General features: G+C 51.0%; 4 protein-coding genes across 4 annotated transcripts; 1 reads left to right on the top strand and 3 right to left on the bottom strand.

Annotated features, from left to right (window-relative positions):
* Positions 1–69: 69 nt before the first annotated feature.
* On the bottom strand, positions 70–1,516 carry P174DRAFT_440525 (checkpoint protein HUS1 family protein). The gene is made up of 5 exons (XM_024827068.1): positions 1,388–1,516; positions 1,216–1,334; positions 413–1,160; positions 262–338; positions 70–206 (listed from the first exon to the last, which is right to left on the bottom strand). Exons 1-5 carry the CDS (start codon positions 1,428–1,430, stop codon positions 180–182), a joined length of 1,014 nt encoding a protein of 337 aa, XP_024684505.1. The 5' UTR covers positions 1,431–1,516; the 3' UTR covers positions 70–179.
* A 249-nt stretch (positions 1,517–1,765) lies between these two features.
* hxkB (putative hexokinase) lies at positions 1,766–3,507 on the bottom strand (the record flags this gene model as incomplete). The annotated part of the gene is made up of 3 exons (XM_024823372.1): positions 3,235–3,507; positions 2,684–3,094; positions 1,766–2,608 (listed from the first exon to the last, which is right to left on the bottom strand). The coding sequence occupies exons 1-3, from the start codon at positions 3,442–3,444 to the stop codon at positions 1,766–1,768; spliced, it is 1,464 nt and encodes a 487-aa protein (XP_024684504.1). The 5' UTR covers positions 3,445–3,507.
* Positions 3,508–4,640: 1,133 nt separating this feature from the next.
* Positions 4,641–9,143, top strand: P174DRAFT_430223 (GAS2 domain protein; the record flags this gene model as incomplete). Its single annotated transcript, XM_024825614.1, has 1 exon — positions 4,641–9,143. The coding sequence occupies one exon, from the start codon at positions 4,641–4,643 to the stop codon at positions 9,141–9,143; it is 4,503 nt and encodes a 1,500-aa protein (XP_024684503.1).
* Positions 9,144–10,082: 939 nt separating this feature from the next.
* On the bottom strand, positions 10,083–15,578 carry P174DRAFT_405027 (putative GTPase activating protein (Tsc2)). Its single transcript, XM_024824056.1, has 2 exons — positions 15,301–15,578; positions 10,083–15,190 (listed from the first exon to the last, which is right to left on the bottom strand). The coding sequence occupies exon 2, from the start codon at positions 15,135–15,137 to the stop codon at positions 10,371–10,373; it is 4,767 nt and encodes a 1,588-aa protein (XP_024684502.1). The 5' UTR covers positions 15,138–15,190; positions 15,301–15,578; the 3' UTR covers positions 10,083–10,370.
* Positions 15,579–15,708: the final 130 nt, after the last annotated feature.

Genomic DNA, 15,708 nt, shown 5'->3' with positions numbered 1-15,708 from the left:
AATCACCAAGGTTTCCTCGACGCCTTGCGACAGATTGGCTTACGTTTTGTATGATATACGATTTTAATTTGTCCACTATTGCTCTAATAACCAGCATTCTATGTATCATGTCTCATTATCGCAGCTTTGGCGCTCGACCTTGCCCAGGTCTTCCAGACTCAGGCGAGGTTTCTGATAGATCAGGCTGCATAGGAATTGATGTAATACTAGCAAGGGAATATTAATATTGGCATGGCTAAAATATCGCAACTGGGAACTTACTGTCAAGCATGAATCCTCCCCATTCCAACTTTGTGGTAAGTAAACATACAGAATCAGGGCCGTCTCATGGATAAAACCTGGACAGTAGAGTAGACGTATTAGCGCCAGCGTACAGTCGCAAGCATATAAACCAACAACAGCACGAACTCACAAGCAACCACCTTCGGGCTCAGCCTCCCAATACTCAACACCCGACTCCAATCTTTGGCATCGATCCGCACCTTAGCCCACCCCGCCTCGTCATCACTCCCCAGCGCCCGCATCCTCTCACTGGGCAACTGCTCAATCTCACTCTGTGACATCCCCGCCGGATCCAGCGGCGGGTTCACGAGATCGCTCCACACACTCGAGATGCGCAGCGCATCCGTCGCAATCGCCAACCTCAGCGAGCCATGCATGTTCGCCGATAACTCGAGCTTGGGCGACGTCAGCGTCGATGACACGATCCCGCCGCTGGCAGCGGGCCGCGCGTCCCCCGCTAGCTTCGAGAAGCGCTCCGAGATGCTTTTCAGGTGCGCTAGGCTGGGGAGGATGATGTGCACGTCTGGATCGCGGCAGCGCGGCTCATGTAGGCCTTCGATTGCGCTCTCGTGTAGGACCTTGACGGGGATTTCTTGCGTGATTACCGTTTCGCGTTCGCGGGGCCCGGTCATGCCAGGAGCTGCTGCTCCAGTGGCCGGGTTGGCGATTCCGAGGGCGTTTGAGCCTGTTGTCCAGGAGGAGGAGAGGACGGTTAGTGCGAGGAGAGGGATGTTGCCTTTCTTTGTGAGGCGGAGTTGGGCGGAGGTGGCGCCTGTTGCGGAGCGGAGGGCGCGATGGAGCGCGCCGATCGGGACTTCGAGGTTGATGACTCCTGAGTTGGATTGGAGGGTGTAGGTTGGTTCGTCGAAGATGGCGTCCTACGCCGTTTTGTTAGCTTTGGGTTGCAGATTGAGGCGGGGAGGTGGTGCGTACGACTGGTAACTGGGCCCACACTTGCGTGCCTTGGTCGGGGATGATGGTGAAGCGGACGATGCCATCTTCCAGGCGCATCCAGCAGACTTTCCCTAGCGATGAGAGGGAAGCTGTCAACTCTGTTGGTGGGTGGTTAGTGGGAGTACTGATGATTGGCGACGGGGAGACGTACTGCTGAAGGTGACAATGTTAGTCAGTTGACTTCGAAAACGCATCGTGGGTCATCGCGTCGCTGCGAATGCTGTCCTTGGAATGGTAATAATTGGCCTACTTGAGGATATCTAGACTACTGTGATGATGATGCTGAGCTTTGTGCATTGATGAGGTCCAGGCTTCAGCAGGCTGAAGGTGATCGGCAAGGGACAAGCGCTAACTAGTCATCGCTGTGGGGAACCTTTACACTATCAGTGTAGGCTACGCTAGTGGCCTAAGGCCGTAGCCACGGTATTGCTTCGGTTTACCTACGTAGACCTGCTACCGACTAACAGAGGTTGGAAATATCGCCAAACTGCGATAGAAGATGGAAAATGATCCTGTTGAAGGTTAAAGTCTATTCTGTTCTGCTAAGGACAGTTCCATCCGATCTCTCGACAGCCAACGCAGCGATCACCGCGGCGCCAACTCCAGACCCATCTTTGTAGAATCCAAACACAATCGGATCGTCGAGGTCACCGGGCCATGCAAAAATATCCCCGAGCGCCTGCGCCGCTCGCTTGCGGTAATTCTGATAATGACTAAAAATCGAGCCATCAACGCCGACATGGCAGCGTTCGATATTGCGTTTCTTGCAGATCGCTGCAATCCCGCATGCATAGAGACGAGCAGTACGCGTTCCGACCAGTTCGGCCAGGTATCGACAGGCCTTGAGTTCGTGCGGAGCTGGGTCAAGGCCCGTCTTCTCCCACAGACACTTACGAGCGTTTTCCATGCATTCGCCGACATCCTCCTCCAGGGTTGGGAAAAGGGAGGCGTCCAGGGCATTTGGCTGGCGCAAACACGAAACATCCTGACCTACAAAGAGAAGTTTGGCTTCGTGCAGCTCCAACATCACCAGTCGGAGCAGCTCCCCCAGGTACGGCCCGGAGACCATCTTCTCGTAGAGCTGCTGGCCGGGATGCGCGGATGTCCGGTCGATTTCATCGTCGAATCGTGTCCGCGGCAGTATGCGGCATGAATTATCAAAGGCACCGTACTCGGTGTTGATCGCGACGAGAGCATCGCTTGGTAGCCCGCAGTCTTGGATCTTTGGGATTGCACAAATCTCTTCCATGTATGCAGCGTTGCAACCGGTGCTTGCTATACTACCGATCTTGACCTCTCGATCTCCATACGCCGCGGCGAAGAGCGTTCCGACCGTATCATTGATCAGAGCCACGACTCGGACGGGAATTTGCTAGTCAAATGAGCAATAAGAGAACACGTCTTTTTCCTGCCTTTGCAATCGGACAGGTTACAAGGGGACACACACCTTCCGTTCGAAAGCAGCCTCTAACTGAAATACGACATCATGGCCTTCCACTCCAGATACGCAGAAATCTTTCGTCCAGCGCTGAAGGACTCCGACTTTTATAGAGGACTGGATGACGGGATAGGAGAACGTAAAGGCAAGCGGCAAGACTTTCGAGCTTTCGCCTTCCCTGAGCCGTGACTGGAGAAACTTCTGCACACAGTCCGCCACGAAATCCCACAGATCGTCGGCTGTACCTTGCTTGATCGACTGGGGTATACTGTACTTCTCCTGGATGGACTCCATATCGCGATCGCTACCGAAAAGCTCCGCCTGGCTTACGCGCAGGTTGGTGCCTCCCATGTCGAGGATCAAGAATTTCCCTTGCTCCTTGCCTGTTGGATAGCCCATGACCCAAGATACGTTCATTGGCTATGGCATGATCTCCGTCAGTTAGGGTTCCTTCAGAGCACGGAACCTAGATATTCAAATCTAGCAAGCTCACTAACGATATCGCTTCCTTCCACGGTTAGGCCTTGAGGATTTGGTCAGTATGGACATCGAAGAATGACGACGTCGTTTCGCCATGCTTCCAAAAATCTCTTCCAGGCTGGTCTGCAAGGTTCCAAGCCTTTTTCCATTTCCTTGACTAAATGATCTGTAATCTTCCTCAACAGGAACCTGTCCGCAGCGAACAGCTCCTCCAGTCCCTGAAGCGCAACGACCAGTTTCTCTGGTGCGTCGCTGAGAAGGTCGGGTTGAGTCCGGAGACCTTTTTCCATTGCTGTACCTGAAAGAGACGAAAAATGGGCCTGGGGTTGGTCATGCAAGGGGCAGGACCATTCAAGATCTAGAAAGGAATTTTTGTTCTATCAATCAGGGTATTTGGATTTGGGACGAGAACGGAAGGGATATAGGGCTACTGAGGCATTCCGATAATCGCGTGGAATGAGAATTATGCCGGGCGGATTCTAATGCCAGAGGCCATCATATTGACCGCATAATGAGCCAAGTTGATTCTGTCATCTGCAGATGCACGGATCGAGTGAGAGGCAGCTGTCAATATGCATGTTTCTTAAGTATCTCTAGCGATAAATCAGTAGACGGCACACGCGTCGGGCAGAAAAGGAGTGCAGGATGCATTTCAGGATTATTGATGAAGTACTCCGTGATGCAAATACACAATACCCTAACGGGAAAGGGAACTATCCAAAAATACTTTCTTCTAGCGAAACCCCCTGATATTATTGCCTAGATAGTTAGTACGTATCTACTAGTGAATAGCAAGGTCCACTTGAGTATCCGCGCGTCGCCGTCAACCCTTAGTAAAGTAGCTAAGGTAGCTAGCTTAGGGATCTCCGTCTCCAGGTCACCAACAACAACACCATCAAAACTCTCTCTCTCCTCTTTTCTCCATGCATGCACAGATAATGCTGCTCCTGTTGATGCAAATGGTTGGTTGTTATCAATTCTGTCATTGAGACCCAATTATTAATGAGCTGGTCTCCGACATTACACTCGTTTCCCCTCTACTGCAGCCACCTCGACTTGGTCGATCCCAGCCTTTCCCTCTTTTCCCCCGTCCAACCTCATATTATCCCCAGTCCCAGTCCGTTTGTGACCTATCCGACCTGCCAACTCTTCTTCCTTCTCATCCTGTCTCTCATTATCGTCATAAATTTTCTCTCGTTCCTCCGAATCATCTCCGCTCCACTTCCTCTGTACTTCGATTCTGCTCAATCTACTCCGTACGCTCTCGCTTTCGGTCCCTATACAACCACCTCGCCATACGCCTTCGTTCAGCTTCAGCGGGATCGCGCCTCAGCATGCTCACTCAGCGGTATTCTCTCTCTCCTACCATCACTGATACCGCATCTCGACCTCCGTCTCTTAAAATATACATCCACTCCTCGGTACTCTTTCCGCCCGGCCTTTTGTGAGCCGTCGATTCTAAGCTGGTGACGACCCCTTTCCCGAAATGGCAACCAGTCGTGTCAGCCCCGTTCGCCCGTCGGTTCGGTTCTCTCCCACCGAATCTCATCACTATCGAAAACGCTCATTATCTCGATCTCCCGACCGTTCTGCTGCTCCGAAATATGAAACAATTGACCCCTTGCTCAGCAACCTTTCTCCCGAGTCCACCTTGCTGGCGCTAACCTCTACCGATGCGGTACCAAAGAATGAGAAAGCTGCTCATGATATTCTCTGGAAGAGTATTTCACAAGTCTCCCCAGCGGAACGCGCCCTGGGAATCCGCGCGGCTATAGCAGCTCAGAAGCTCGGCGAGTGGTATCGGGAGGTGCAGGCATGGGACTGGCCGAAGCGAGCCGATGCTGAACTAGGAAAAGGTTTCATGCCGCCATGTTCGAGTAGTATCGATTCTGAGGAACAAGTCTACTATGGCAGCCTACCCTCGGTTGTTGTTAAGCAGCACGAAGATCGCATTGAAGAAATCCGAGATGGAATGGAAACATTGGACGTTGACGAACTCAAGGAACATGTACTCAATGCCCACATTCCAGCGCGGTCTCGACCCTCGTCATCCAATAGCACCGTGTCCGTCCCTCCTCCTCTGACCTACGTTCAATTGAGCGATTTCACCGCCGTCATTACCGCCACCATTCTTCGAGCCCTTCCTCTTTTGTCCCGGTTGAACAGCCTCCTTACAACATGGGACGTTCGACTATTGGTCCTTCGCCAGATTCCAGGTCTACTACGAGCTTTGCATCTTGCTCAGTCCGAGGTGAATTCTGCGATGGACCTGTTGAAAGCTACCGCTCCTCCTTCCGAGAATGATCCTCTTTATTCGAGAGAAAACTACCACGCCAAGCGAGCTGGACTTGAGGCGATAGTGCTCTCGGCGGGCAGACGAATGGATAATGTCATTGACGCGCTCGAGGGTCGCGAGGATTCACTCCCGGAAAGCTGGATTGACCAGCTGGAGGCTGTTGAGTCTGATTTTAGCACCTGGGTTATGGAAGCTGAAAAGCGTACGGTTCAGAATGAATGGCTACGGCTGAGAACGACGACGAGCAAATCGAAAGAAGCCCATCGTGTGCAGAATAAACAGAATCGGCTGTCAAACATTCCTGAAGAGGAAGATTCTGAGTCTCCAGTTGCGGATTCATCCGACCCATTCCCGCAATCCAGTTGCTCGTTTCCTATGGAAACCATCGACGAAGGTGACGATGACCAATCGTTGGTGGAACCTATTTCTGATCCTGTTACGCACAATCAAAACTCTGCACAGGTGCTCGATACCTCGGATCCCTCGCAATCCCATCTTGACCCGAGTGAGTCTGTGAGTTTGTCTGGACCGAACACGGACGCTGCATCAAAAACAAAAGAGGGTGCGGAGCTAGCGAATGAGCCTCCAGAACAAAGTACAATCAAAATCGTGATAGATGCTGTATCACCTGTTGGTGCGGACTTGTGTCAACCGGAGTCTTCGGAAATTTTCAAAAGCTTCTCGGGAGACTCCTCCGACACTTCTATTGGAGGATCTTCAGAGGAGCCATCGAACGGCCCCCTATCTCATTCGGCTCCTCGCCAGATTCTACCTGACACTTCTGACGCCGTTTCAGAGGAGGTATCATTTGAACAAACCCACGAAGATACTACGGTGCCACAAACTCCCGAACAGGAACGTCCAGCTTCCATAGAGCAACCTTCGGGAGAAAGGACGGACGACACCACCTCAACCGAAAAGCATCAGGTCCCTTGTGACCTTCAATGTTCCCTGACAAATGACGACCTCATCGCAAACCGGCCTGCAGTTGACTCCTTATCTGTCCCATCTGAACTCCTACCAGAGGATACATTTATTGTCTCACATGTTGAGGAGAAGTTGTGCGGTTCGCAACTATCTGTATCTGCCCAGCAAGAACCATCTGTTGTTACAGGGTCGGCGAAGTCCACTTACAAGGAGCACAAGAATGCACCCGTAGAAGAATCCAGCTTTACCAGTTTAAAGAACGATTCCTTCCGGATTCCAGAGCCTGAAACGCCCTCTCTACCTACGACAGGCACATCGATGGAGCCGACTGATGCTGTTTGTGGCATCAATGAGCATCAAACAAGCAGCAACACAGTTGAAGACAAGATCCAGGAAGGAAGGAAACAATTTCCAGAGGGATCACCTGTCGTCGCGGTGCCTTCGGACTCTGATCGTCACCTTTCAGTCGAACCATTGGAGGACAAGGTTGCTCCCACGGTCTCGAGCAACCTGACAGAAATGGCATTCCATGATGAGACAGCTGCGGCTGAACGACTCACAGTCGACAGGCTCAGCCGTCAGAGCCTGAGTGCAGATACAGGACGAGCAGTTGACCCGTCTGGCTCAGAGGAATCCTCGCCAATTGAAAATGAAGCAGCAACTCTGGCAAGCGTCATAGCCGAAGCAGCTACAACTGGAGCGCCTTCTACTTCTATGTCACTCAAGAGAGAAGAGTCATTTTCTAGATCCACAACTTCGTCGCCAGAACCTGCGAAGCCTATGTCTAATTCTGGCAATGACAAGGAGTCTCCCGTCTACCCAGGCGAACCACAACAGGCTTCGGAGACAGTTCCTCCACCCAAGATTCGCTTGCAAAGTCCCATCAAACTATCCAAAACCAGGCCGCAGAACTTATATATCAGCAAAGGAAACTCGAAATCGCGGGCTCGACGAACTTCTACCGCATCTGCGGGCTCGCTTTCGGATTATCCCTCCCTTACATCTAGTCCGGGCATCCGTGAACCTCGCACCGCGTCTTCGAATGGGACACCACTGCTTCTCGAAACGCCACCACCGTTCCAAGACTTTTCACAAGCATCTGATTATGTGTCAATTGGTGCCGACCATACTCTGCGTGAGGAGCGCTTGCGTCGTTTGGACAACCAGAAAGTTCCTAATGCAACCATGTCGCATAACCGGGCCCTGAGCCTTCCTCTGCAAAGATTCATCAATGAAGGGTTTGACATGCAGTACGAGAGCGAGGCTGGGGGTGATTTGAAAGGTACTCTCGGCAATCGACGAGCCTCAGTTGCTTCCGTCGACCTGCGTCCCCAAAGCGAGCAACATGCAACGGACTTACAGTCATCAAAGGATGGCTCAACCGTGCCGACTAATAACTTGAAACTCCTCGCAAGTCAGCACATGGAACTTTCCCAGAGAAGACAATCCACTTCGGAACTCGATGACGCTACCCCTAAGCCGCCTAAAGCCTGGGCACTTAACACGAACGCTTTTGCCAGAAACTCTGCCATTCCAAGCCCTCCGTCGGAACCTCCTGTTCGTAACGACACCGTTCGTATACGAAAGCAAATGACCACCCATCCTAGCCTTGAGAACATTGGTGCATACAATTCCAACTCCCAACCTTTGGGAGACGCTAGCTTTCCAAGAAAGGGGACATCGAGACCCTCGACTCCCAGTAAACAGATGAGGAGGCCGAAAAATCAACTGGATGAGAAAATCAGCTCGATACTGAACACTATTCCTGCCCGCATTCACCTCGTATCTTCTGGAGACCGCGAATTTGACGAGGCTTCTGTGGCGCCTTCCTTGCCAGTGAAATATGGCGAACGTTTCTCGATGACCCCACAGGGAGCCTTATCGCGCAGTGGCACGCCGACACCTTCATTGACGCTGACCGCGGCCCCCTCTCGCAGAAGGCATTCTCATGCGCCGGAAGACGGCTCCGTGAAGTTGTATCATTTGCATCGAGGTGGTAAGGCTGCTCCTACCAAGCTATTCATTCGCACCGTGGGAGAAAAGGGTGAACGTGTGATGGTTCGTGTTGGAGGCGGATGGGCCGACTTAGCCGAATATCTCAGGGAGTATGCTATCCACCACGGTTGTCGGGCTGTATCCGAAACACCGCGCCCCGAGGTTCAAGGCCTCTCTTCCCGCGGGACCCCGGCCCCTTCATCACCAGGCAGCACACTCACACCGACTGCCAACACTGGACGCAGAACACCGTCCCGACCTGCATCCGTTATAAGTAATCGGCCCTCATCTTCGCTTGCGGTTCGCAAAACACGGCGAGTGTCGAACGTGTCAGATCGGCCGGACTTCCGTTCCGTTAGTGCCGGTCAGGCATTGATGACCTCGTATTCCCCATTGTCCACAGTCTCCTCGCGCCGACGGCTCTCGATGTCGTCTACGAACTCCTTCGGTGCCACGTCATTCGCGAGTGAAAACCATCGTGCAACCTTCGCGAATTCGCCGTCAATACCCCTGGGTCTAGCAGGCCCAACACCGAGATCACGTCGTGTCTCAATCAGCCCGGAAAGCGAGGCATGGGTGGAAGATGTACTTGGACAAGCTCGAAGGAGCTCTTCCTCGAGACCGGTCAAATATGTCTTACCATCGCATGAGCAAGAGCCTGTTAGCGCCAGAGCCCGGACCTTGCCCAAATCCAGAAGCATCAGCGACATTGGCCGAGCTGGTTCCAGCAGGCGAGTTGCACTGCGCGGGTTGGGAAACCCGAGGGACTGAATTGGCCTCCTCACCATGTCCACATCTCGGTCATCCTTTTTAAACCATCTCATTGATATCATTCTTCGTCAATCATCTAGCGCTGGCGTTCTTTTAAGCTTGGTTGTGGGTTTAGAACAAAGACTATGGTTAAAAGCGTTCATGCATCCGTACCTTTCCCCCTTTACTCGACATTATTTTCCGTGTCATCTGCCTAAGGGATCCATACATTGTTTCTTAGAGGAGCTTCTGTCTTGATCTGTTCGCGGACGTCGTCAGCGTGGCATCTTGCATTTTTCAGCATAATTTGCGTGGAGTTTAGGTGGTCTTGTTCTTTGTTTGCATGGTCGTTCGCGCTTTTCCTATTGTTTTGCAAGGAAAGATACCCTCGGCTGAGGTTCGATAGCATGCTTTATTGTCTTTTGACGCTATTCAATTGACTACGAGTCCGTTGAAGGCATAGAAATCGTGAAATAGATAAACTATCCGAAAGATCTTTCTGAAAGCTTTGATAGTGACTGGTAAGTACTGCAGTTACTACTGTCCTCACTCATCCCACGAATACCTTATACATAACTCCCTTATCTCCTCATCTTTGTGATGTTGCTTTCAGATCTCGATAATAATCCAATTCTACGCACTTTGTTGTCTACACGAAGACTTTTCAATTATCCCGCTCTCATAAACGTGCCTTCTGGTGTCGAACCATAATATCACCGGCCGCGGAAGCCTACCACCTTAGCGAGACAAATGTCCAGTCTCAAAGTAGAAAAGTAATCCCTAGTTACCCTGGAAAGATGCTATTGTTCTCCAGTAATTTTATCACTTGAGTTGTCTTCTAGGCGTGGCATGTGTTCCATCACATATTCATCATCGTGTGTAGTCCGCCACAAGAAGCAAATAATACAGACATAGCCAGGTCAGGTCAGGTCATATACAGACAGTGGAATGAAAGAGGTGAAAAAAAAAAAAAAGGAAATAAACTTTTTGCATGACATTCAGGGGGTATTGGCACAGGTGTTGTGGATCATTAAAATAACAAAGAACGTACTGCATGGAGAAAGGCCTGGAGCCTAGTAATCATCAAGCAGGTAAAAGGGCATCACACATTTCAAATTTTTTTTTTTCCCGCTCCTTCCACAATCCTCAATCATCAATCCTTTTGTTCTCTGTTTTAGTTTGGATCACCCAAAGCGGTCGTGTATGTATTGGGCGTGACAGAGATGAGTTGAGACCGATACGAACGCCTTAACGGCCCCAGCGAGAAAAGTCCAAGTTCTGCAAAATGTTGGCGTCTGCAGCGGCATTCCAATCGGTAGCAAAGTCGGTTTTGACAGGAGTCACTCGCGAAGGCACCTCTTCGGAGAAAATGTTGGGCTTGGTGTTGCGTCGCTGACCGGGGTAGGCACCCTCCGCGGCCTCTGACATCTGCAACTGCGATCCCAGTGCCCGTTCTCTGAGCCGCTTGATCTCGCGAAGGCGATTGCGCCAAGAGGAAACATGCTCGCCTCCTTGACTGTTCCAGACGAGGGAAAACACGGATGCATTCAATGCAAGGATGCGCACAAAGGCTGCGAGGTTCTTTCCAGAAATGACCTTGGGAGTCGATGCGGGCGAGATCTCTGGCAGTCCATGCTTGCTCATGACCTTCACAGTGTACGATGTCTGTTCGAAATCACTGGGTGTCGGAGTTGCGGCACCAGACCCAGACGCGATGCGGCACACGGGACTAATGATAATATTGATGAAGTTGAACTGAGACGCAATCGTGTTGAAATTGAATGGAACATTGGACCGATTGAAGATGATATTGACAAAGTCATTCCCAATATGCCGCTTTTTGTTGATACAAGCCGGGTCTCTATCGAAATCGGTGGGCATCATCGTCGCAACGTGGTACACAATCTCCGTGACCCGGTCTCTCCAAGCATAAGTGAACTCGCCATCCACGTCCGGATGCAATCCCTGGGTGTTGAACTGTGCTCCTCTGATCGGTACCTTGGTTCCCAGACCGGAAAGGAAGTACTCGTAGTCAGGGCTCCCAACGGTATTAGAGAGGATCTCCGACTCGGTCGTTTGGCCGTTGTCTATGTAAATGACGCCGATTTTATGGCCATCGACAATGTCGTTGCGGTCAAAAATGCTAAGCGCTCTGCGAGTCATGTCGTCGTCAGGAAGGGGGATCGGTTGCATTACGGTGGGTGTAGGAAACGCTGTGGTCGTCAACTGCAGTAGTACGTGAGAAGGAAGCACGGCAGTGCGCATATCGTCTGAATGGGCATGCGCATCAGGTGAGGTCGGCACTTGATGAGGAAGTACAGGAGCTGTCCGCTGCTGGTACATCGCATAAGTGGTTCCGGAAGCTTGTCGCTTTGTAATTTGAGTCAAACCAGATACTCCAGCTGTCTCCACGGTGACTATGCTCATGCCCACGACCCATGACTTTTTGGACACTGGTCCATCCGAGGGCGATGGAGGGAACGTCTCATATGGAATAGTCTCACCCAAATCCGAGAATGCAACTCTCTGCATCAGATCAATGAAGACCTGGCTCTGTTCTTCAACCCTTTCCTGCCCATGTTCATCCTTGAAAATGAGTCTGCTGGTAATCCAGTTGACATGCTTCGCCCGATCCTGGAGTTTCAAGGACAAAAACCAAAAGACCATGACATGATGAGTCAGGGTGTAGATGTATCTCGACATTCCATCTTGCTGTGATGGATCAGAGGGCTCGCCTGGCGTCACTGCAATCTCTTTGACACCTCCAGCAAGCCGTGTCGAGGCCTGGCTGGGCCGATTTGACGAGTCACCCGCCCTCAAGCGGTGCTCTCTCGAGGTCTGGAGGAAGCGAATGCAGATACCGAAAACGGTTCGGATCTCTTCCTCGCGCAAATTGACGTAGACATCTGGCAGCCGTGCAAGGAGGGACAGAAACTCGAGAATGTGTACTGCTAGATTGGACATAGTAATCACTTTTGCCATCTTGTCGAATATGCCATTCAACGATTTCGTCACAGAAAGTGGAATTTCATGGCAACACACAGAAAGCGCATGTACACATCTGCGAGATGTATCACCCCAAGATCCTATGATGCCCATCATAAAGGCGCGTACAAGCTCATCTTCCTCGCTCTTGGCGAAGACCTCGTGATAACTGACCAACACGGAGAGGCAATCGAAAATATAGCCAGCCACGTCTGTTTTCTTGACGCCCGTGGATGCTGGGGGCTCTCGAAACGATTCGTTCTTGACTTGATCACACATTACGCTGCGTAGTAGTTTGATCTGAGGAACAGCGTTGCGGAAAAGACCTCGGTTGCTAAGCTGGGGGGCTAGATGCGTCAGCACGTAGCTATAGATTTCCCAATTTTTTTCTCGGAGAAGCAGCGTTATGACTGTCTCCAGCCACATGTTGGCCTTCAACGCGACTTTTTGAGTAGGTTCATATTCAGACTGAGGCGACAGGTCAGGGGTCGTATAAGCGTACATGTAAGGACTCGAATCAGCCGGTGGATTCTCGGGTAGAACTTGTGATGAGGCGAACGTCCAGACTGGGGGAGTTAAGACCGATGAACGGGAATGAGCTGCAGTGTTCCGACCAGCGGATCTGGATAAGATGTTTGCAAGTGATTCCCTGCTTATAGACTGCCTTCCTTGAGCGGCCAATCGCAAGTTTTCTTCACTTGTACCATGGTCTCCAACTGCACTTTCAGAAGTCTGTGATCTAGCGCTGCTATCAACACCACCTCGACCCGAACCGTCCACTAAAAAGTCGTTCTCAGACATCGATGTTACTATAACAGCCCCAGATGAATCACATCGGAGTCTGAACAATAATCTAAGGACATTCAGACGGCAATCTGCAGGTCGTTCAAGGGATTGAGCGAAGTTGAGAAGCTTCTCGAACACTGTAATCGCTTTGTTGGCTGACGTATTGAGCGATCTAAGGAACATTCTGACAAGCCCAGCGGTACAAACGCTTGAGAGAGACAATTCCAGCGAGTGATGATGAGAGCTAGCAGGATGTAGCGCGGGCGCCAATTCTGCAGATGAGCGACGTTGAGGCGAAGGTGCATCGGAAGCCGGGGGACTGAAAAGCTCGGGGTTGTCGAGATCCTTGTTCATGGGTGAACTCAAGGTATCTACCAGGAACTTGAAGGTAGCGTCGTCGGTAACAAGGACGGACGTATCAACGATAAAAGATACTAGTGATTCTAGGAACAAGATGTCATCTTCCTCGCTAAACTTTTCAACCATGAGGTGGAGCAACCCCTCTCCCTCGAAAAGAACTAACGCGTCGTAGGTCGAGAACGCCTCCTTCAGGAGGTCCAAGGCTGAAATTCGGATATCAGATGGCTTGTTGCGAGACCGGATAAAGCAGCGAATCAATATCTGGCAATGGTTGACCCAGTCCGAGTTAGAAGGGAGACAAAGATTTTCGGATCTCGTCGTGTTGATGACGAGCTCAGCCTGCGACGGCTCAGTGTGCTCACACAGGTTCATCAGGAACCGTGTAGCTTCCAATTTTTGCTCTCTGCTCAAACGGTCCCAGAGGGATTCGACTGTGGTCGCGATTTGAACAGCGTTAGCGAGGATATTCGATTTTGCGTCTTCAGACGTGCCGGTTTTTGAGAGGGGCGACTGTGAACTAGAAATTGAGGCGGCGCGCTCTTCACGTTCACCAACGGCTCTGAGCGAACATGAGTTGAGAACCCTCACAAACCCCGACCAGCTGCTTTCCAGAGCCACGTGAGCGAAATCGCCATCCAAAATGTTCAAACACAACTCCAGCACATCTGCTTCTAAGCGACTATCATCTTTACGAATCACCACCTCGAGACAATCCATTAGATGCTCAAAGTGAAGCTGCGGTATGCCATCCTGACCGTGAGCGCGAATCAAGTCTGTGAAAATGTGTACTGTACCGCGCAAAACGTTGATATTGCGACTCTCTTCCCCAGATGACTCCATCAGGAATGAATCAAGGGTGTTGACCATTTCTGTCTGCCATCTTGACTTTGCAAGGTTTCTGACAGCTCTCGAGGTAGGTCCAGATAAGGACTTCACGGAAGCATGAATACTGCACAGAACCTCTAGCATAGGAACAAAACTCCCGTCCGGAACGTCTGCATAGAGTATGACGGCATCGAATACTGCTAGTGAGTTTTTGATGTCGGCGGCAACGCTCGTCTTTTTGCAAATCACGAAAATCTGATCGAGCAACGACTCAACCTCTTCAGCGCTTGGACGCTTCCGTTGCAGCGTGATCAAATCAACAGCGAACTGCAACAAATCATCTAGTGCTGTTTCATCATAACCAAGTCCGTTCACTTTGCCAACCTTGGCTTTACGAGCTTTCAGTCGGGCCGACGAGATGAGCTCATACAGTGGGACAGCGCATGACGAAAGGATGGGAAGGATAGACGATGAGGTGAAGTCCAACTTCCTGCCGTGATCCGAAAGCGATATCAACGATTGGACACGTGCTGGTATTACATCCGGCTCTGACGAGCATGAAATCGCTTCAAAGACGATACGCCGACCTGAAGGCGATAGATCCTGACGGGCTGCAACAGCCTCTATCAACATTGACCCACTTCGTCGAGCGTCCGGCGAGTCCAGATTGTGGATGAGGTAGGAGCCAGCCTCCCATAGCGCAACGGATTGGTCTGAAGTGAACCACTGCAGGGATCTGGAGACATGCTCCGCCTCGTCGATGGCATGAGCTAGATTCTGTGTCTGTGATAGATTTCTGAGAGATGTTTCGAAATCCGGGGCACCGGGAGTGTCCGAAGAGCTGGAAACGACGCTACCACGATGCATTGATTCAAATCCGAGTACGAGGAAATTGTTTCTCCGCACATCCGTCGTATGCGACAAGGAATGACTGCTGTCCTGCAGCGAAAGTGGAGATTGCGATCTGGACCGGGAGACACCTAACGTTTTGAAGACGTCCACAAAACTTGCAGCGGTACTTTTATAAGGAGACGGTAACGGAACTTCATCGGGAGACATGCGTCCTCAAGGACGGGAGGTATATACAAGGTCTAAGTCGAGAGGTTATATATCTAGGACACCGACTGATCAGCATGGACGGAGCTATGACAAGGTTTCATGCAATACATGGGTTCGCCTTGTTTGCTGTAGCTCAAAGCCGTGTCAAAGAAGATCCACATACCCTTCCTAAGGAGTTCTAAGTCAGGTGTTCACAGCATCAGGAGGCTGAAAGGTAATACAAAGCTTCATCCAGATATGACAGCTCTAGTGGCAATGACGGATGTCTCAAAAGACAAAGCTGACTCTTTAAATAGACAAGAACACTTTTTCTTCTCAAAGTTCAAATGAAAACACCAGCGACAGAACAAAGAGACGCTCCTGAACAGACGTTGTTTGAGCACAGCCGGAAGCAATGATATCAGGTTCCCGTTCAAGCAAAAGTGTGCCAAGACACCTTTCCCCTCAAAAGGATCGATGATGAACATGCTCTGGCGGAGATGGAAAAGGTTAATCCGTTACATCACCTGATGGGCAGAAACACCCCGCCATCAGTGCTGACCGCCTTGTAAATTCCCAAAGCAACCAAAGC

The sequence above is a fragment of the Aspergillus novofumigatus genome, assembly GCF_002847465.1.
Source record: "Aspergillus novofumigatus IBT 16806 chromosome Unknown P174scaffold_3, whole genome shotgun sequence".
NCBI classification, from domain to species: domain Eukaryota; kingdom Fungi; phylum Ascomycota; class Eurotiomycetes; order Eurotiales; family Aspergillaceae; genus Aspergillus; species Aspergillus novofumigatus.
This window is presented reverse-complemented; position numbering and strand designations above follow the sequence as displayed.